Genomic DNA, 23,026 nt, shown 5'->3' on the forward strand with positions numbered 1-23,026 from the left:
CGGAGAATCGCTTAAACCCAGGAGGCGGAGGTTGCAGTGAGTCGAGATCAAGCTCTTGCACTCCAGCCTGGGCCTGGGCAAGAGGAGCAAAACTCCATCTAAAAAAAAAAGACTTTACATTTCTGGCCAGAGTGTCCATCCCTCACTCCTCCCTCACCTCATCCCCATTCTAGGCCCCATGCTATTTTATCTCTTGAACTTTATGGGGTCCTTGGCCAAATTTGAAAATCTTCCCAGGGCCAGTGCTCTCAAGTCTTAGTCTTTTGATCCCTTTCCAAGAGTGAGGGTGTATTCTAATCCCATCAAGAGTAGCTGCAGAATTTGCTAGTCCTGGCTGAGGAGTAAGAGGTGAAGTGGGAGAAATTTTTCTTACTGATGGGGCCCCCGCTGGTAAAACTTGGCAATTTCCAGTTCATCCTCCAGGGATGAATTACTGTTTAGTGACGAGAAACAGAAAGTGGTTGGGAAAGTTGAGGCATTAGATGGACAGTGGATATTGGTGGTGGGAATTGGTGGGTTGTATTCAAGAATTCCCTTGCCTTTTGGGGAGGTATGGTTTTTTAATTAATTAATTCACGCATTCTTCATTCATTCATTCATTTAGCCAGCACATACTGATTTCATACTTGACAGGGTAGATGTTAGTGGTAGTATTATAATGGGCCCTGGGGGATAGAATGAGTCAAGCTTGGTTCTTACTACTTGGCTATGGCATGTGAACAGCTCATAACATGAGAATTAATATAACAGAGCTATGCACAAAGTGCTTTGGAGCATAGAACAGTGAACAGTGAATGATTAGCTCTGCCTGGAAAAAGGTGAGGAGATCTGGACATGAGGGAAAGGACTTTGTGGTTTTGTCTGCCAATAGCTATCAAAGTGTAGTCTTCAGACCATGGCGGATGGGAGCAAGGCCTTGTCAGGACATCCAGAAGCTCAAAGCCATTTCATAATAATATATTATTTGCCTTAAAAAAACGATGTATACCTTTGTACTGTTGTTGCAAAAACAGTGGTAGGTAAAACTGCTGGCACCTTAACACAAATCAAAGCAGTGGCACCAAACTACTAGTAATGACTGTATTCCTCACCTCCACACACTGTCAGTTAAAAAAAAATAAAAGTTTTCTTTTTTTTTTTTTTTTTTTTTTNTATCTAGAGTAATTACATACCAAGCATGAGAGATTTTCCCTAAATTGACTTACCGAGATTCTTGCTTGAACTGTATTCTATAAGGACAGAAAAGGAAGCCTGAGGTCAGACCGAGTCAAGTGGAGGACTCAGAGGAGCTCGATTAAAGGTTCTATCCAAAGAAGAGAGTCTTTGTAAGCACACATGTAAACTTCAAGTTTCTAGTTGTCACATTAAAAAGAAACAGGTAAATTCTTTTTATTTTTATTTTTATTTATTTATTTTTTGAGACGGAGTCTCAGTCTGCCGCCCAGGCTGGAGTGCAGTGGCCGGATCTCAGCTCACTGCAAGCTCCGCCTCCCGGGTTCACGCCATTCTCCTGCCTCAGCCTCCCGAGTAGCTGGGACTACAGGCGACCGCCACCTTGCCCGGCTAATTTTTTGTATTTTTTAGTAGAGACGGGATTTCACCGTGTTAGCCAGGATGGTCTCGATCTCCTAACCTCGTGATCCGCCCGTCTCAGCCTCCCAAAGTGCTGGGATTACAGGCTTGAGCCACCATGCCCGGCCATTATTATTTATTTATTTTGAGACGGATTCTCACTCTGTTGCCCAGGCTGGAGTGCAGTGGTGCGGTCTTGGCTCACTGCAGTGTCCGCCTCCCGGGTTCAAGCGATTCTCCTGCCTCAGCCTCCTGAGCAATTGGGATTACAGGCGCCCATCACCACACCCAGCTAATTTTTTTGTATTTTAGTAGAGACAGGGTTTCACCTTGTTGGCCAGACTGGTCTCAAACTCCTGACCTCGTGATCTGCCCGCCTCAGCCTCCCAAAGTGCTGGGATTACAAGGGTGAGCCACTGCGCCTGGCCTGTTATTAATTTTGAGACAGGGTCTTGCTTTGTCACCAAGGCTGGAGTGCAGTGTCATGAGCATGGCTCACACAGCCTGAAACTCCTGGACTCGAGCAGTCCTCCATTTCAGCCTCCCAAGTGGCTGGGACTACAGGTGCTCACCAATACACTGAGCTAAATTTTAAATTGTTTTCTTCCTTTGTAGATAGAGCTGATTTTGAACTCTTGGCCTCATGTGAACTTCCTACCTTGGCCCCAAAGTGCTGAAATTACAGGCATGAGCCACCAAGCCTGGCCAATGGATTAATTTTTTTTTTTTTAGACGAAGTCTTGCTCTGTCACCAGGCTGGAGTGCAGTGGCACAATCTTGACTCACTGCAACCTCTGCCTCCTGGGTTCAAGCGATTCTTCTGCCTCAGCCTCCCTAGTAGCTGGGACTATAGGCGTGTGCCACTATGCCCAGATAATTTTGTATTTTAGTAGAGATGGGGTTTCATCATGTTGGCCAGGATGTTCTCGTTCTCTTGACCTCATGATCCGCCCATTTCGGCCTCCCAAGGTGCTGGAATTACACGCTTGAGCCACTGCTCTGAGCTGATTAATTTTGATGAGTGACCTCAGGGAGAGAAGTGAGCTTGGTCAAAATTCAGAGCTCAGAAGCTGGGTGCAGTGGCAAAAGCCTGTCATCCTAGCTATTTGGGAGGCTGAGACCGGAGGATTGCTTGAGCCAGGAGTTTCAAACCAGCCTGGGCAACATAACAAGACCCCTCTCAAAAGAAAAGGAAGTCAGAGCTTAGAATCTGTAGTGATTTGTGTTAGTGTTGCCTGGGCAGCTGAAACCAGTGCCAGTTTTGTCCAGAAGAAAAGATCTTTTGAATTCCTGCCCCTGCTGAGAAGAGCTGGTCCTCTTCTTGAATATGAGGACAAGCTGTTCTAACAGGCGCAGGAATGTCTCTCAGATAGGCTGAGTTTTGCCCAGCCTAGGGATGTGACTCCTCTCCCTGTGGTTAGGCCTGCTGTGTGCCTCAGCTGAGATGTTATATTTCACTAGGGACCTTTCTTGGATAACTCCAGGTCTCAAACCTGTTCCTTTTTTAAGACTTCACATTTCCATAGTCAGGCACGGTGGCTCACACCTGTAATTCCAGCACTTTGGGAGACTGAGGTGGGTGGATCACCTCAGGTCAGGAGTTTGAGACCAGCCTGGCTAACATGGTGAAACTCCGTCTCTACTAAAATACAAAATTAGCCAGGCGTGGCAGCAGAGGCTAAGCCGGAGAATCGCTTAAACCCAGGAGGCGGAGGTTGCAGTGAGTCGAGATCAAGCTCTTGCACTCCAGCCTGGGCCTGGGCAAGAGGAGCAAAACTCCATCTAAAAAAAAAAGACTTTACATTTCTGGCCAGAGTGTCCATCCCTCACTCCTCCCTCACCTCATCCCCATTCTAGGCCCCATGCTATTTTATCTCTTGAACTTTATGGGGTCCTTGGCCAAATTTGAAAATCTTCCCAGGGCCAGTGCTCTCAAGTCTTAGTCTTTTGATCCCTTTCCAAGAGTGAGGGTGTATTCTAATCCCATCAAGAGTAGCTGCAGAATTTGCTAGTCCTGGCTGAGGAGTAAGAGGTGAAGTGGGAGAAATTTTCTTACTGATGGGGCCCCGCTGGTAAAACTTGGCAATTTCCAGTTCATCCTCCAGGGATGAATTACTGTTTAGTGACGAGAAACAGAAAGTGGTTGGGAAAGTTGAGGCATTAGATGGACAGTGGATATTGGTGGTGGGAATTGGTGGGTTGTATTCAAGAATTCCCTTGCCTTTTGGGGAGGTATGGTTTTTTAATTAATTAATTCACGCATTCTTCATTCATTCATTCATTTAGCCAGCACATACTGATTTCATACTTGACAGGGTAGATGTTAGTGGTAGTATTATAATGGGCCCTGGGGATAGAATGAGTCAAGCTTGGTTCTTACTACTTGGCTATGGCATGTGAACAGCTCATAACATGAGAATTAATATAACAGAGCTATGCACAAAGTGCTTTGGAGCATAGAACAGTGAACAGTGAATGATTAGCTCTGCCTGGAAAAGGTGAGGAGATCTGGACATGAGGGAAAGGACTTTGTGGTTTTGTCTGCCAATAGCTATCAAAGTGTAGTCTTCAGACCATGGCGGATGGGAGCAAGGCCTTGTCAGGACATCCAGAAGCTCAAAGCCATTTCATAATAATATATTATTTGCCTTAAAAAAACGATGTATACCTTTGTACTGTTGTTGCAAAACAGTGGTAGGTAAAACTGCTGGCACCTTAACACAAATCAAAGCAGTGGCACCAAACTACTAGTAATGACTGTATTCCTCACCTCCACACACTGTCAGTTAAAAAAAAATAAAAGTTTTCTTTTTTTTTTTTTTTGAGACGGAGTCTTGCTCTGCCGCCCAGGCTGGAGTGCAGTGGCCGGCTCTCAGCTCACTGCAAGCTCCGCCTCCCGGGTTCACGCCATTCTCCTGTCTCAGCCTCCCGAGTAGCTGGGACTACAGGCGCCCGCCTCGTCGCCCAGCTAGTTTTTTTTTTTTTTTTTTTATTTTTTAGTAGAGACGGGGTTTCATCGTATTAGCCAGGATGGTCTCGATCTCCTGACCTCATGATCCGCCCGTCTCGGCCTCCCAAAGTGCTGGGATTACAGGCTTGAGCCACCGCGCCCGGCCAAAAGTTTTCAACAAAGAAGTAGAAATCATTAATTTTATTGAATTGCATCCCATGAGTTCGTGCCTTTTAATATTTTGTGTGATGAAATATAAGTATGCATAAAGCATTTCTGCTGCACGTAGAAGTTTGACGGTTATCTCAAGGAAAGCACTTGTGCAATTGAGGTGTAAGCTGACATACCTCTCTTTTTTCAGGCAGCACTATCATTACTGGAAATAATAGTTGATAGATAACTACAGTTATTCATATTTGGCAGACATTTTCTTGAAAATAAATGAAATGTGTCTTCTGCCTTAAGGAAAACAACTGGTAGTATTTATTGCCAATGATAAAATTCCAGCTTTTAAGTGAAAACTGGATTTTAGAAAACTTGTATCTGTCACTGTGAAATTGACAGTTTTCCTGGATTAAAAGCTTTTCTGATGAAATCAGTGGTTATATTAATAATTGTGACTATTTTGATATTGTATAAATGGAAGTGTCAACATTTGGAAGCTCTGCACTAACTCCTAACCAATAGTTTCCAAATAACAAGTGCGTCATGTTACAAAGTCATGCATGTATAAAAGATCCATTCAAAGTGTAAGATAGACCAATGGATTTTAATGTTAGAGAGTACAAAAAGTTTATTTGTATAGTTTGGGATTTCACATTGCAACTAACCTTTAAGAAACCTACCGCTTGTTGAGTTTGGGTATAGTCTCATATAATATCCACAGTAGTCTGACTAGTAAAATACTCCTCTCTTTTCCAACTGCATATCTATGTTTTGATCTTCAGTCAAAACAACACATCACAATAGGTTGAATGTAGCTATAAGATTATATCTGTCTTCTATTAAGCCAGACATTTAAAAGATTTGCAAAAATGTAAAACAATTCTACCCTTCTTGTGATTTTTTTCAGAAAACAATTATTTTCCATAAAAATATTATTTACATTAATATGTAAGAGATTTATTATTGTTCTAAAATGAATTAATGAGAACCTGGAGAGCAGCAGCAGCCTGGCTGTCATCACCGTGTCTCTGAAAGGTGATTTTTTGTTTTTGGAGACAGGATCTCACTGTTGCCCAGGCTGTAATGCAGTGGTGCAATCACAGCTTACTGCAGCCTCAACATACTGCACTCAAGTGATCCTCCTACTTCAGCCTCCTGAGTAACTTGGGACTACAGGCATGCACTACCATGCTCAGCTTTTATAGAGATGGGGTCTCACTGTGTTGCCCAGATTTTGAACTCCTGGGCTCAAGCAATGCCTCGGCCTCCCCAAGTGCTAGGATTACAGGTAGTGAACCACTATGCCTGGTCCTGCAGGCTGATTTTGACAGTGCTGCAGAAGATGTGAGGAAGCTGAAAACAAGACCAGATGAGGAAGAACTGGAAAAACTCTATGGGCTTTAGAAAACAAGCTTATAATTGTGGACATTGAATATTGAGTGTCCAGGAATTGCTAGATTTAAAAGGGCAAGGCCAAATGGGAAGCATTGAATTTCCAAAATGGGGACATCAAAAGACAATGTGATGAGTGCGCATATATATATATATATATATATAAATTTTTTTTTTTTTTTTTTTTTTGAGACAGAGTCTTGCTCTGTTGCTTGGACTGGGAGTGCAATGGCATGATCTCTGCTCACTGCAAGCTCTGCCTCCCGGGTTCAAGCGATTCTCCTGCCTCAGCCTCCCAAGTAGCTGGGATTATAGGTGTGCCCCACCATGCCTGGCTAATTTTAGTATTTTTTAGTAGAGACGGGGTTTCTCCATGTTAGTCATGCTGGTCTTGAATCCCTGACCTTGTGATGCATCCGCCTCGGCCTCCCAAAATGCTGAGATTACAGGCGTGAGCCACTGCGCCCGGCCAAGTGCCTATATTTCTAAGCAAAGGACCTGATAGAAAAAGATTGAATTTAGGATAAAGCATATGAGAAAATTGTCCTTTGGAAGCCTTCTTAATGGTATCATGACCTAACATTTAGAGGTGGAAATGCACTTTTAACTCTATGTATCATCTACATTTTTCCTATTAGCATGAATTGTAATACTTAATTAGGAGTGTGCTGAAACTACCTAGTTAACTAAACTGTGGTTACTTAAACTAGGTGTCTGTAAAAGTTCTTTTAGAAAAGTGTCTTATTTTTTATTTTTATAGATTTAGGGGGTACAAATGCAGTTTTGTTACATGGATATATTGTATATTGGTGAAGCCTGGGCTTTTAGTGTACCTAGTGTACCCATCACCCAAATAGGGTACGTTGTACCCAAAAGGTATTTTCTTGTCCCTTACCATCCTCCCCCACCCCCATCAACTTTTCCAAGTCTCCACTGCCTCCAGGGACTCTCCATGTCCCCTGATATACATTGTTTGGCTTCTACTTGTAGGTGGGAATATGTGGTGTTTGATTTTCTGTTTCTCAGTTGTTTCACTTGAGATAGTGGCCTCCAGTTCCATCCACGTTGCTGCAAAAGACATGATTTCATTCTTCTTTTATGTCTGAGTAGTATTGTGTGTGTGTGTGTGTGTGTGTGTGTGTGTGTGTGTGTAAATAAATATTTTCTTTATACAGTCATCCACTTATGGACACTAAAGTTGATTCTATGTCTTGCTATTGTGAATAGTGCCGGAACGGACATGAGTGGTAGCTATCTCTTTATATAATGATTTCTTATCCTTTGGCTAGCTGCCTAATTTTGATTCTTTGGGAGATTGCCATACTGTTATCCATAGAGGTTGTACTGGTTTGCATTCCGCCAACAATGTATGAGTATTCCCTTTTCTCTGCATCCTCACTAACATCTGTTGTTTTTTGACGTTTTAGAAAAGTCTTGCTCTGGGAGTATGTATACAAAGACTTTAACAATTGTTTGTTCTTTTGGCTTATCTGTTCTACAGTGAGTTTAGTGTTACTCATTTAGTGTTAATCTGTTTTGATTATTAAGAAAAAATAGAATGAATTAATAAATATAAACATTTGTGTTTTACTTTCCTTTTTTAATTCAAAATTTTATGGAAATTTTATTTGAAATGCTCTGATTTATACCTTATGAAACATATTATCAATCTACAAAAAAATCTTACTGAGGCAGTTTGCAAAAGTTTTATGTTGCTAAATATTCATAAGGCAATGTAGGTAATTAAATTTTAGCTTTTATTTTGAACTTAGGGGTACAAGTATAGGTTTGCTACATAAGTAAGCTTATGACATGGGGTTTGTTGTACAGATTATTTTGTCACCCAGGTATTAATCCTAGTACCCATTAGTTATTTTTCCTCATCCTCTTCCTCCTCCCACCCTCCACCCTCTGAAAGGCCCCAGTGTGTGTTGTTTCCCTCTGTGTGTCCATGTGTTCTCATCATTTAGCTCCTACTTAGAAGTGATAACATGTGGTATTTGGTTTTCTGTTTCTCTGTTAGTTTGCTGAGGATAATGGCCTCCGTCTTCATTCATGTCCCTGCAAAGGACATGATCTCGTTCTTTTTTATGGCTGCATCTGTTTTACTTTGTAATATGGTAAATATTAAACAGTTCTTTGGAATTAAAAGATGTTACGCATATAAAAGGGTCCTGAGACCAAAAAGTTTAAAAACATATGCCTATGCTATTTTTTTTGCCTAGAGCTCTTCTCTTTTTTCTCTAGAGAAATCCTACACGTAATTGTAGAGTTAATATTTAGGTATTCTTTAAAAAAAAAAAAATTTACTGAGCATCTTATCAAGAACCTGGCTTTTTGTTGCTGTTGGGGACATGGTACCAATCCCTTACGGAGATCACAGTCTGGTGGGGAAGACACATTAAACCCGGTATGATGAATGTTACCAGTGATAGCATATAAATGTTGTGGGAGTACAGGCTGCTGTCAGAGCCTTGCAAAGAGCCACTTTCCCACTCACCTGGAACATATGACTGGTCAGGTTGATTGGATTATACCTCCTATATTTGATTCTTCATAGGGAAAGTGGCCGAAGTTAACAGAAGATGGGAACTGTTTACTTGCTGCTCTGGGGGTAAAGAAGGATACTACAAATGTATTAAATATCAACCTATGCCAGGCCCTATGCTGGATGTTTTAACAAATTGTGATTTCATTTTTAAAAAGTTTGTGCAGCAGATTATTATCCTTATTTTGCAAATGAGAAATCGGAGGCTCAGATAAATTAACTTGTCCAGTATCTTATGGTTTGTAATTGGTGAAGATGGGATTTTGATAGTGTTCTGACTCTTAAGTCCAGGCTTTTTCACTGTAGTTATGTGTTGCTAAATGGATGGCTCTTTGAAGGTATTTCCAGATGGTTGTGGGAAACCTTGCCAGATTGGAATGCGTAAGAGAAGGTAGGAAAGGTCTCAGGAAGAACAGAGAGACAGCTCAGGACATGCTTGGTTGAAGGAGTTATTTGTGAGTTTTGGCTGACATGGTTTTCTGTACAGGATTCAGCGGCCATAGGGGAATCAAGCTTTTGTACTCCCTAACCCTCAATCCCTTTAATCCTTCTCTGTGTCAGCTGATTCTAGCAGCAAAGGTCACCTGTCTGTCTGATCAGGTTACAAACCAGAGACTGGGTATTTGAAGCCCAAACTTCTTGGATCTTGTAGATCTTTGGGAAAGGTGCTGGTTAATTGACCTCAGGCCAGTGGTGCAGCCTGGAGGCCCCAAACCCTAGAGTCTGGTAAACGATTTCCATTATTTTAAAATGCCTGTTAGAAGTTATGCTTTACATAGGATAAGCCTGTGTGTGGATACAGGCTAATGAAAAGATTGGATTTCTATCTTTCTTTAATTCTTTTTTTTTTTTTTTGAGATAGGGTCTCTCTCTGTTGCCCAGGCTGGAGTTCAGTGGCACAAACATGGATCACTGCAGCCTCAACCTCGTGGGCTCAAGCGATTCTCCTACCTCAGCCTCCTGAGTAGCTGGGACTACAGGTGTGCGCCATGATACCTGGCTAATTTTTTAAATTTTTGTAAAGACAGGGTTTCACCATGTTGCCCAGGCTAGTCTTTAACTCCTGGGCTCAAGGGAACTCCCACCTCAGCTTCCCGAAGTGCTGGGATTACAGGTGTGAGCCACCACACCCAGCCTTGGATTTCTTTCTTTTAGGTCAATCCAATATGATTCAGGTGTGCTACATATGATATTCTATAACAGAGTTCTGCAAACTATGGCCTGTGGGCCAAATCCAGTTTACTGCCTGCTTTTATAAATAGGGTTTTATTAGAACACATTCAAGTTCATTCACTTATATTTTGTCTATGGATGCTTTTGTGCTACAATGGCAGTTAAGTTGTGCAACAGAGACTATATGGCCGACAATTTCTAAGTTGTTTACTATTTGGCCCTTTACAGAAAAAGTATGCTGATACTTAATTTTGATTCTTTCTATCATGGCACTTAGCACATAGTGTTTTAATTGCCTGGCTCTCCCACTTTTGTAATTAACCTTCTGAGAGAAAAATGAGATATGATTCATATTTTTATGCCCCATGCTGATCATAGGGCCTGATATATGAAGAACATTCAATAAATGTTTAAATGGGCATATCACGGGCTGATAAAAAAGCTCTAATATGTAATTATATATGTTTTTGTTGGTGAGGTAGTTGAGAAACAATGCCTTAATCTTTGAGTGTATTCTGCTCTCTTCCTAAGTTCCCACCACCCCTTCATCCCATTCCCCAATTTAGCAGAACAGATGTAGAAAGAAATAAGTTTATGCAGAGAGATTTCTTTTTGTATGCATACTGTTCATCATGCTTTCTTTCTTTTATCAAACCATTGCAGACTGGGCATGGTGACCCATGCTTGTAATCCCAGCAATTTGGGAGGCCGAGGTGGGCGGATCACTTGAGGTCAGGAGTTCGAGACTGGCCTGGCCAACATGGTGAAACCCCATCTCTACTAAAAATACAAAAAATTAGCCGGGCGTGGTGGCGCATGCCTGTAATCCCAGCTACTTGGGAGGCTGAGGCAGGAGAATTGCATGAGCCCGGGGAGTGGAGGTTGCAGTGAGCAGAGATCACACCACTGCGCTACAACCTTGGCAAGAGGTTGAGACTCTGTCTCAAAAAACAAACAAAAAAACAACCAAAAAAGCCCCCTTTGCTTCAATGTTCTTCTTGCCCATATTATCACCTGTAGCGTCTAAAAGATGAAAGCAACCCAAGGCCAGCTATCTAGTCACCCTAGCAAAGAGGCAGTGGTGAAGATGGGATTTTGAAGTGCTGGCCTGGGAGTCAGCAGACTTGGACTCTCACTGTGGCTCTTCAGCTGCCTTTGACTTTGGCACATCAGTTAACATTGGTGAACTTCAATGTTCAACATACTTTTATTGAGTCACATCTGGAACACTTTAAAATTTAATATTTATACTCCTCCCTTATTTTGAAAAGGATTTGAGTAACTAGCAAGAGGTAGAGAGGTGACCTGTCTGGTCGTATCACTGTCTTTGGCTGGCAGACAAGTAGATGATTAAATGGATTAGGGTATTTTAGGTCTTTGATTAGTGCCTTCTAAAAGGCGTCACAACCACAGCCTCTTCATCCTGTCCTTACTTTCTGTTCTGTGACAGCTTCTTCTATTGCCTAGGAAGTCAAGATCTATCTTCTTTGAGGGTCATCTGAAGAGTATTTGTCAAGAAAGTAGTTGTCAAGATCCAGATCAAAAGGAAAGAGAAATTTTAGCATCTAGGAATTGGAAGAAATACTAGAAACTTCAGTCAAAATACCTTTTTCAAATAGTGACCTTGAGGCCTGGAGAAGAGAAATGTCCTCCCTAGATCACATGGTAGAGCTAAGCCTAGATTTCAGGCTCTTTCTATTGTGTGCATCATTCAGACTAGGTGTTTTCCAGGCTTGTAAGAGAGGACTAGGTGTCACAGAACAAGTTAAGGTGGCCTAGGCTCTTGTGCTGGTTTTACTGCTGCGTGGACATATAATGGTAGGCAGAAGAAACCGTATCCCAGACCACCTAAGGTGTTGTATCAGATGAGCTCAGGACCTTCAGATATCTAAAAAATATTTGCCTGATATAACTGTCTGTGGGAAGGCATGAGATATGAGAGGTTTCCCCAGTCAGCCTATGGCTGACCTTGTATGTATCAGCACTGACAAAATGAACAAAAAGGAAAATTACACATTATTTGGGCAGTGGGACTAATTGGCTGTTGTTCTGTTTCCAGAAAGATTATATTGATTTACATTTGTGTATTTGGCTGATTAAAAATAATAACTCAATTGAATATGTATTTCTTTGATTACTAATGAGGCCAAACTTTTTCCTGTGTTCATTGGCTATTTATGTTTTCTCTCATTTGTGAGTTACTGATTCACGTTCTTGTCTAGATCCCAGTATACTCCTAGTCCTATGCGAGACTTCCCTGCCAAGAAATTATTAGGGTGATAAAGCATTGTCCCTGTGGGGGAGCTCAGCATTTTCTTGGGGAGACAGTTAAAGGCTAAATGAAACACCTTTGTCACTGTACGAGGAGCCAGTTAAGTGCCTACATGAGGAGTCAGATGCTAGAAGCTAAGGATGCTGACACAGGTGGGTGATAGGTTCTGGGTGGCAGCTCTGAGTAATGTTGTCTCTTGCTTTTCTTACACAGAGTTTTGCCGAATTGACAAGCCCCTGTGTCACAGTGAGGATGAGAAACTCAGCTTCGAGGCAGTTCGTAACATCCACAAGCTGATGGACGATGATGCCAATGGTGATGTGGATGTGGAAGAAAGTGATGAGGTGAGCTCTCTCATCCTGCTGTGGCTCTCTTTTCTTCCTGTGTGAATTAGTCTTTGAAAGCTGCTTAGACAGGCTATTCCCTGTGGAGAGACGTTCTCTGCTGGCTTGTTTTTTAGGAACTCATCCCCATTGGGGAAGGTGGCTCCCAGCAGAGCAGCCCTCCAGGAGTCAGCCTGTCAGAGTGTAGGCTTTATGCTGGCTGGCTACCGCCTGCTTACTGGCTAGTTGCATAACACTGACTAAACTGTGTTTTTTGGGAGGGAGAGTGATCCCTGAGGCTGGTCTCTATGGTTTCCTTGGATCCTTATTGCAATCCTGCTATAGATGGAGGGCATCAGTCTGTTCTTAGCCCTGTGTTGGCATGTGGGATAGAAGATAAGACACCCAGATCCTGCCCTCTGGGAGTTTATACTCTATTTGGGAAGAAGAAACAAATTGTTTTAGAAAGATCGTTCTGAATTTCAGGCTGAAGTTTTTGGGAGCCAGTTGAGTGGTCTAGATAGGAAGAGTTAGAGGAGTCTCTAAATGGAAAAAAGCTCTATTGTTTCATCTTTTGGCATTGTTGTACCTGTAGCTCAGCAGATCCCAGGGTGTAAGGTCATTATGTGTGAGAAGATTTAAAAGTTTCTTCATTTAAAACTCAACGTATACCAGTACTTTGGTGAAGCTACCAAGTTATGCCAAATCTTCAATAGTGATGTAGTTATATCATGATGGGGGAGATAACCCTACTCTCTCTTTCCTGCCAGCCTACCTTTGAGTTTTGAGTTCAATTTTGGATCCCGCATTGTCAGAAGTATTTGAAACAGTGAGGGCCTATACAGAGAAGAGTGACATGAGTGATGAAGAGTATGGAAAGTACAAAACAAACACAATTATGTTTATTAAGCATGTATGTACCATGCACTGTGCTAGGCACGGAGATAGGACTGTAAATAAAACAGATACAGTCTGTCTTTATATAACTTAAAGTCTAGTGAAGAGACGTTAGCCTGGAGAAGAGGAGACTCAGGTAATATAATTTCTATCTTTAAATACATAAGAAGTAAAGAAATTAGACTTAAGTAATGATGATAGTAAAGTGAAAACCATGATACTAGCTATCATTGATTGAACTCTTACTTTATGCCAGTGACAGTGTTAAGCTTTTTGCATAGTTACTCTTTTAACTTCAACAGATTTATGAGGTTGGTATTATTACCAGGGATGGAGCCTTAGGAAGGTTAAGCATTTTGTTCAGGGACACGGTGGGTATCAGTGCAGATCTGATTTCAAAGCCCATGCTCTTAAGTACTGCTGTATTGTTTCTCCTATTCTAAGAGCAGAACAAGGTCCACAGTAAAGTGGGGAAAGTAAAAAGTAGGCATTTTCTTTTAGAATAAAGAATTGACTAACAGTGAGAGCTATCTTGCCATAGAAGAGGCTTCCTTGGTAGACAGTGAACTCCCTATCACTGAAGATGGGCAAGTAGCATACAGAACTCCACTGAATCTGGATGTGGTGGCTCATGCCTGTAATCCCAGCACTTCGGGAGGCCAAGGCAGGAGGACAGCTTGAGGCCAAGAATTTGAGACTAGCCTGGACAACACAACGAGACCCTGTCTCTACAAAAAAAAAAAAAAAAAAAAAAAAATGGCTGGGTGTGGTGTCATACACCTGTAGTTTCAGCTACTCTGGAGGCTGAAGCTGGAGGATCGCTTGAACCTAGGAGGTTGAGGCTGTGGTGAGCTATAATCATGCCATTGCACTCCAGCCTGGGCAACAGAGCAAGACCCTGTCTCTAAAAAAAACAAAAACAAAAACAAAACACAGAATTCACTGATTGGTCAACAGAGGGGATTTGTCTGTAAGGATGAACCAGATAATGTTTAAGGAATTTAAAGGAAGAGAAAAATAGGCTTCCTGGAGAAAAAGTAAAATTTAATAGAATGGAAAGGGTTGGGCTTACTCAGTAGTGGAGAATCAGTGTGAGCAAAGCTATAGAAGTAGTGAGAAATATAGTGGGTTGGTTTGGTTAGATAGGGACTGTGGTAGAAAACCACAGAACAAAAAGTTGGAAAGGAAAGTGGGGACCAGGCTGAGATATGTATACCTGTTGAACCAGGCAACTGTAAGTTCTTGAGCAAGGACAACGACTGTGATGTAAGTGTCTGAAATTTGGTTACATCCAGAAGTGTCACTGACCTGTAAAGGATCAAAATTTTATTTGTCTATCCTGAGAATAGAGCCATGTTCCTGGGGGTGAATGAGGACTAGTGACATCTTGATCACTATCCCAGGGCCTGGCCACAAAACTGGGGAATGGACAAAGAAGGTGATATAACCCAAGATCTATAAATTCTTGGAAATCTTTGTTACCTGCTCCTCGTCCTTTTTTTTTTTGTCACATTCTGCTGAGTTGCTTTGTCAATGAGGGGAGGAATAAAATGTTCTTTTTAGAGGAATGTTACCACAACAAAAAGCTCATCAGCACAAACTGTTCCAAAGTAACACAAAAGCTGTTACCCTGCTCTTCCCTGCACCAGTGGTGAGCTGTTCTTTTTCAGTCTAGTTTTTACCTTGCCTTGGTTTCCACTACTCTCCCTGCAGTCTCAGGCTTCACGTGGTTAGAGAGGCCTGCTGGTCTAGGTTTGCATGATCAATCACAAGCTACCTTCCTGAGAGAGAAAGTACCAAAATGTGTGTGCCTAAGCCACTTTAAACATGTATAAGATAGCTTTAGAGTTCAGGATTTAACTGGAAAGTTGGGTAGATATCTCAGGGTTTAGAATATTGTGTAATGGATAGTGGGGTACCAGAAACCCTGGTTCTTTTAGCCATCAAGGACCTGAAGGTTTTTTTTTTTCATTAATAAAACTTTTATTCCACTTACATGAATTTAGTACACGTGTTCTTAACAATTATGCTTGGATTGTTCATGAGAATTTCATAAAATGTTAATCAAAGCTAGCCATCATCTCAAGTTATTTTCTTGTTAACTATTTTTACAGCACATGCATGCTAGGCAAGTATCAAAAAAAATCACGAAAGCAAAACACCTAAAAAAAAAAAGAAAGAAATTAAATACATGGGTTTTTCTTTTTTTGTTTTACTGCTGTGCTTGATATACATGAAGTAATGAATATCAAGCAATTCATTTTTACTGCATCTTTACTTTTACATTTGCTTTTAGGTTGCCTAAAACATTTAAATACAAATAAAATGAGTGTAGCAAAAATAATGAAAGCCAACATCAGGTAACTTTATAAATGATGGAATGTGAACTGATTCTGCCTTTATTCAGAGTAAAATGGGTCACAACTTTGTCTAAAGGAACACTTCTGCAGCCGTAGTCAAAGGTGTGCACAGTGAGATTGAATATTCCATAGATATACAAGATGTAACATGTGATATCCATGGGATGTCTGTTTCTACCACAGCCTGTTAAGTGCTCCAAACTTTAAAGTACCTACAGTAACTACACCTGTGACTGGAACCAATGATCCCTTTTACTCCCTACCAGGACAAACCAATGTGTAGCCAGTTTTCTTTGCTTAGACATGAAGCAGTTTTAACACTGGCCCTTGTGAAGCCACAGTGTACCAAATACTATGCCAAACATTTATAACCTTTATAAAAATTCCACATTCCCATTTTGGCCACCTCAAGATGGAAACAGGTAACTCCCTGAATGTTCACTGGCTCTACTCTCCTAATATTAAACATAAAAACTACATGGGAAATATAGATATTCAAATAGAAGTAGCATAAACCTGTCATAAATCATAAACAAAAAACTCTTTGTGGAACAGCATGGATGACAAATGGTCTACTGTGTAAATTTTAGAATGAGGCAGACAAAGTTGGAAGGCTGGTTAATTTTCCCCTCATTCTCCTGCTTTAGCTTCATTTCCTTGGGTATCCGATGAAGGACCTGAGGTTTTTATAAGACATCTAAAAGCCTTGCTGATTACTCAAGAGCCTTAGTAGAAGTCTGAAGGGGTGCTCTATTGAGTCCTCATGTATTCAGCCTCCTACTAGTAACTTTTTTGCATAACTGGACTGTAACCCCAGTGCTAGATCTTTTAAAATTTTAGCCATTTCTGAAGTAAGTCTTTCTTCCTACAGGTTATTGTGACTAGAGTGTTAACTTTTCTTTGTATGAATCAAAGCATATCTTCAGGGCCTCTTGTACTATTACCCCAGTATCTAGATTCCTACATACATTCGTACAATTGCCTCTTATAGTTTTCTTCTTATAGTTTTGTCTCTTCTTTGATTCATTCTAATTTCTTTTTTATAGACACATTTATTCAGCATCACAATCAAACTATTACATTTAGCAATCAACGGCATGAGTAAAAAAAAATTATCTACACTAAAACTCTTTGTTGGCATGCTTTACATTTTCCACAGAAAAGAAACAAAATAACCTTTTATACAATTAGTCACAAATACAGTCCTACTTTATTTTGCCTATACACATGAGTATTGTCTAAAACATGTCTTCTTTGTAGCAGCTAAGCCCTGCCACCACTGTGCTTGGCTGAGTTCACAAATCTGTAGTAACCTGTAGCTTCCTTGTCACTTCTCTGGCTCTCTTCTCCTGCTAAGCATTTTTCTGGCAGTAATTAAAATCTTTTGCCACTGCCATAGCTACTGCTGCTACTGGAACCACCATAGCTCCCTTGGTTTTGTGTTTTGACCAGTGTAGAATCCAGAGCTTCTGCCTCCAAAGTTTCCTCCCTTCATGCATCCAAAATTTGAGGACTGATTGTTATAATTGCCAAAATTATTGTAGCTTCCACCACCTCCAAAACTGCTTTCACTACTACCAACAAAGCTGCTTCTGCCTCCACTGTTGTTATAGCTGTGAGAGCTGACACTCCTGCTGTAGCCACTGCCCTGATTTCCATAATCCTGCCTCCACTTCCATAGCGTCTGCTTCCTCCAGAGTAACCAGGGCTGCCCCTTTGTAAGCACTGTTGTTACCAAATCCATTATAGCCATCCCCGTTACCACCAGATCCACCACCACCATGGCTGCTACCAAAGTCACCACAACCACTGAAGTTTCTCCTCCATGACCAAAGTTGTCATTCCCACCAAAACCACCTCCACAGTTTCCAGAACCACTTTGACCTCTTTGGCTAGATGAAACACTAGCCATCTCTTGCTTTGACAGGGCATCCCTAACTTCGTAGTTGTGGCCATTCACAGTATGGTATTTCTTTTTTTTTTTTTTCTGGAGACAAGGTCTTGCTCTGTTGCCCAGGCTAGAGTGTAGTGGTGTGAACACAGCTCACTGCAGCCTGGACCTCCTGGGCTCAAGTGATCCTCCCATCTCAGCCTCTCGAGTAGCTGGGACTATAGGCATGCACCACTGCACCCGGCTAATTTTTGTATTTTTTTGTAGGGATGAGGTCGTGCCATGCTACCCAGGCTGGTCTTGAACTCCTGGGCAAGTGATCCCCTGCCTCGGCCTCCCAAAGTGCTAGAATTACAGGCATGAGCCACTGCATCCAGCCAGTATTCCTTTTAAAAAGATTTGTTTATTTATTTTGAGACAAAGTCTCACACTGTTGGCCAGGCCGGAGTTCAGTGGTGTGAGCATGGCTCACTGTAGCCTTTACCTCCCAGGCTCAAATGATCTTCCTGTCTCAGCCTCTTGAGTGGCTGGGACTACAGGCATATGCCACCACACCCAGCTAATTTTCAAAAAGTTTTTAAAAATTTAAAATGTATCTTTTTTTAAGCCCTCAACAAATATCCTTTTCATAGTTAAGTGGGCACCTGGTCTTTGAGAATCTTCTCTTGATACAGCTCTTCCGTTCAGCTTGTGTAGCCTTGCATTCACAGCTGCATCCACCTCCTCCATAGTGGCATATGTGACAAACTCAAAGCCCCTTGAGCACTTGGTATTTGGATCTCTCATTACCACAGTCTGTGAGTGCTCCCTGTTGCTCAGAATGGCTCATTGGACCCTCATTGGTCATTTCAAAGCTCAACTCTGATGAAGAACTTCTACAGCTGTTGGGACTCCTTAAGAGACTATGACTTAGACTTGATAGCAGTGGGAAGAGAGACTTTGATGATGTTTTCAGTGGCATCCATGGGCAGAAAAAGCCATTCTCATTTCTAATTGCTGAATATACTCTGATGTGAAATTAGACTTAGGGCAAACTGAGACTCAGTAGGCGTGTTATAGAAAAATATATAATCAGGTCAGTTGTGGTGGCTCACTCCTGTAATCTGAGCACCTTGGGAGGCTGAGGCCGGAGGATTGCTTGAGCCCAGCGGTTCAAGACCAGCCTGGACAACATAGGGAGACTCTATCTCTACCAAAAAAAAAAAAAAAAAAAAAAAAAAAAAAAAAAAAAAAAGAGGGACTTTTAAGAGTCTCTTAAAATAAAAGAAAACATATAATCATTTGTGTAGGGGCAGCTAGTTTGGTTAAGTGCCATCTTTGCTTGCTTCTCTTCTGGATAGCAGAGGCTATATATTGTGGGCCTTTCAGATGTGCAAGATGGCTCTATTGGTAATGGTGCCCTTCTTGCAGAGCTGGCAGGGAGTTCTACCAGGCTGGCAGTATGAGAATTCGTGACTTGTGTTCTATTCAAACCTCTGGTGGGGTTTGCTCCATGGGCAAAAGATTTGTTGCAGTGGAATGGTACTGTTAGGTTGTGCTTAACAGTATGAGGTGGGCAGACAAGGGCCTACCTAAGACCATTGTCCCCTTGACTGGACCAGACTTTTTGAGAGCAGTGCTATTTTCTTTTCTGCAGCCTACATGGCAAATCAGGGCATTTATTCAGCCATTAAACAAATTCTTATTTAATATGTATTAAAGGCAGACACTATTTGAAGGCTAGGAATTCCACAGTGTACAAAACAGATAAGATCCCTGCTTTTATGGAGCTTGCATTCTAGTGATCTATATGTCACAGGTGATTAAGTGATAAGAAAACTTTGAAATTAGGCAGAACTGTGATCAGATTATAGTAGTCTAGTGACTTTTCCTTTGGTTTTCTCAGGGTAAAGTAGTAGTTAATGATTCCTACCATTTCAGGGTTGTCGTCAGGATTCAGTGAGAAAAGTGCTATTTAATGCTCCCAACACAAATAAAGAACTCTCAAAACTCGACGATAGAAAATAAGCCAGGCCAGGTGCCGATGACTCACGCCTGTAATCCCAACACTTTGGGAGGCCGAGGTGGGCAGATCACTGCTCTTATCTGGTTTGTCTCTGTTCTCTCCAGTGCCCAACAAAGCCTGTTATAGAATATGTGCTTAATCACTGTGTTGAATGACTGACCAATATTGCTATAGCAGAATGCTATCATTCTGCTATGGGAGTCTTAGCAAGGGTGTGATCACACATTTTAGGGGATAAGGATGAGTAGGTAGCAGTATGAATCCAGGAAGCTACAAGATCTACTTATGACTTCTGTTAGTGCCTGTGGTGTCTGATGTAGAAGTATAACACAGGGTTATAAGCTTATGCTCTGGTATCATACAGACTCCATTCTGCCTCTTCCAGCTGTGGAAACTTGGGGAAGTTACATAATCCCTTTCCACCTCAGTTTCTCCATTAGAAATTGAAGTAATAATAGTAGTAGGCCTTTCATGAAGTTGTTGCAAATATTAAATGAATAATGCGTATAAAGCACTTAATACAATGCCTGGCACATAGAAGAAGCTCAATGAAAGTTTTTATGTTTATTATTGTTATCATCAGAAAGAACATATATTTTGATGCAAACAAGCCTGTGTTCAAAACTTGGCTTTGCCACTTTCTGGCTATACAACTTTAGGCAAATAACCTTACCTTTCTGAGCCTCAATTTTTTTTTTAAGCTATTTGAGGAGGGATGTTGCAGGGATATTGTGAGAAATTAATGTTTGCAAAGCCCCTAGCACAATGCCTGGTATATAGGTGCTAAAACATAAGTGCTAAAGCCATGTTTTTTTCTCTCTCAACATGAGGGTACAATAGTGAGGGCTGGCCTGTATAGCAAAATTCCACATCAGCTCTATCACCATCCCATGGCACCACAGCATTCAGCCATGGGAGCCACTCCCAGCAGTGTGCCTGACTTGACTAGGGCCAGGACACTGTAGGAGGTAGAGGTAGTTCTGTTTTTGCCTAAGTGGTTGATATTAAGAGGGAAGGCATGATAAAGCAGGATCACACATTTACAGGGGCTACAACTTTTCTGACAGCTCACCCAGCCTCCTACATATGCCTACATTTTTTTTTTTTTTTTTTTTTTTTTGAGATGGAGTTTTGCTCTTGTTGCCCAGGATGGAGTGCAATGGTGCAATCTCAGCTCACCGCAACCTCCGCCTCCCAGGTTCAAGCGATTCTCCTGCCTCAGCCTCCCGAGTAGCTGAGATTACAGGCATGCACCACTACGCCTGGCAAAATTTTGTATTTTTAGTAGAGACAGGGTTTCTCCATGTTGGTCAGGCTGGTCTCAAGCTTCTGACCTCAGGTGATCTGCCCGCCTTGGCCTCCCAAAGTGCTGGGATTACCACGCCCTGCACCTGTGTACTTTTAAAAAGGTCTGGCTTTTGGGCCAGGCACGGTGGCTCATACCTGTAATCCCAGCACTTTGGGAGGTCGAGGCAGGTGGATCACTTGAGGTTGGGAGTTCGAGACCAGCCTGACCAACATGGTGAAACCCCGTCTCTACTAAAAATACAAAAATTAGCTGGGGTTGGTAGCAAGTGCCTGTAATCCCAGCAACTCGGGAGGCTGAGGCATGAGAATCACTTGAACCCCAGGGAGGCGGAGGTTGCAGTGAGCCGAGATCATGCCACTGTACTCCAGCCTGAGCGACAGAGTAGAAGTGTCATGAGACCTGTTTAGAATTTAGTGGGGGTAGAAATAGACTTGTTTTCTATGTTTTTCATTGTCCCACCGAGCGGCATGCTAGGTCCTGGGAGGCTGTGGGAGTTCAGGAAGCTGGCATCAGGTGGAATCAGAGCTAAGGGAGCTAAACTCTGAGGGGAGCAGTCAGCAGGTTCACTTGCAGTATCTAAAATGCCAGGAGGAACTTGGGCTTGATAGGTAGTAGTATATAGGGAGAGAGTAGGAAGCCCAGTGCTGTGGCTAATATGGGCCAAATTAGATGAAGATAAGTAGCTGGGTTATTTATAGATGTTATTACCATAAGTATTAATAATTGTATTTCCTTTCATGCTCTGGGCCTCACTTTCTTATATTCAGATAGCTGTAGACAACCCTTAAGTGTTCTGCCTCTAGTCTCTCCCGGAATGCCCATGTCATACATGCTGTGAGTGATCTTCCTAACCTACATTTGGGTTCTGTGTCTCCTGCATGATTTCCTTTTCCTGTTTCCTTTAACTTCCTGTACCTACCACTCCATCTCTTTAAATCTGACTTCAACCTTTCTTTTCTTTGTTTCTCATTGAAATATATTTTTTAAAGAGTTGGGGTCTCACTCTGTCATCTAGGCTGGAGTGCAGTGGCACAATCGTGGCTCACTGTAGCCTTCAGCTCCTGGGCTCAAATGATCCTCCTACCTCAGCCTCCCAACTAGATAGGACTACAGGTGTGCACCACCACACTAGGCTAACTATTTTTGTAGAGACAGGGTCTTGCTATGTTGCCAAATCTGGTCTTGAACTCCTGGTCTCAAGCAGTCCCCTCACCAGAGCCTCCCGATTTGCTGGGGATTACAAGTGAGAGCCACTGCACCCTGGCTACCTTTGTTAATTCTCCAGACATACCTCCTACCACTTTGGTCTGGCTCCAATCTTCTTTGTCTTATAAACATTTTATGTTTACTTCCAGTCCCCTTTCTTTGCTCAGGTAGTTCTCCTTACCTGGAATTAACCTCTTGTGCCCCTCCCTGCAGCCCTGGCCCTGTCTGTGTCGATCTTAGTTGTCTTCTGGAATGTGCCAGCTTCATTTTATGTGAACCTTCCCTGACTTTTCCATTCCCAGTGATCTTCCTCATCTCAGTACTAACTCCCATAGCACATAGTCTCTATCGCTCAATTTAGCACTTAATTAGAAATTGCCTTGCTTTGTGCCCTAATGATTTTGATTGTATTGTTTTGTCTATAAATTTGTCTTCCTACTAATACTGGCATTATTAAAGCACAACTCATCAGATTACTTCTACCATGTGCCAAGCCGAGCTGATTGCATATAAAGTTTTGTTTAATCCTTAACCACTCTGTGAACTAGGTGTTATTAGCTTTATTTTAGAGATGATAAAACTATAAATGAGTGGCTTACTTTTGCTTCTTTAATTAATCTAAACTCTGGTCTGTCCTTCAACGCTGCCACCATTTGGATTTAACTCATGCTACTAGTTCATGTTATACTGCATTTTTTTACTCTATGCTATAGCCACCCCAAACATGCTCTTCATATCTTATCACTGTGCCCCTGTTCCAGATAAATCCTTATCCTGGCATTTTTCTGCTTCCCACTTTGCCTGTAAAAATTTCACTCAGGCCAGGTTTGGTGGTTCATGCCTATAATCTCAGCTACTTGGTTGAGACAAGAGGATTGCTTGAGGCCAGGAGTTCTAGACCAGGCTGGGCAACGTAACAAGACCCCGTCTCTTAAAAAAAAAAAAAAAAAAAAAAAAAAAAAA

General features: G+C 41.8%; 1 protein-coding gene across 8 annotated transcripts in view; it reads left to right on the forward strand.

Moving 5' to 3' along the window:
* STIM1 (stromal interaction molecule 1) overlaps positions 1 to 23,026 on the forward strand; it is a 225,353-nt gene that overhangs the window by 101,005 nt on the left and 101,322 nt on the right. For 7 of the 8 annotated variants that reach the window (XM_017894465.1, XM_017894460.1, XM_017894467.1 and 4 more), the window contains one exon: positions 12,286 to 12,416. The exons of the other annotated variant lie outside the window; for it this stretch is intronic. In XM_017894465.1, the coding sequence (XP_017749954.1) occupies positions 12,369 to 12,416 (48 nt within the window). In that variant the 5' untranslated portion in view covers positions 12,286 to 12,368. The remainder of the gene's footprint in view (positions 1 to 12,285; positions 12,417 to 23,026) is intronic. 8 annotated transcript variants of the gene reach the window in all.

The sequence above is a fragment of the Rhinopithecus bieti genome, unplaced genomic scaffold (genome assembly GCF_001698545.2).
Source record: "Rhinopithecus bieti isolate Rb0 unplaced genomic scaffold, ASM169854v2 scaffold_21412, whole genome shotgun sequence".
In the NCBI taxonomy this organism is placed as follows: domain Eukaryota; kingdom Metazoa; phylum Chordata; class Mammalia; order Primates; family Cercopithecidae; genus Rhinopithecus; species Rhinopithecus bieti.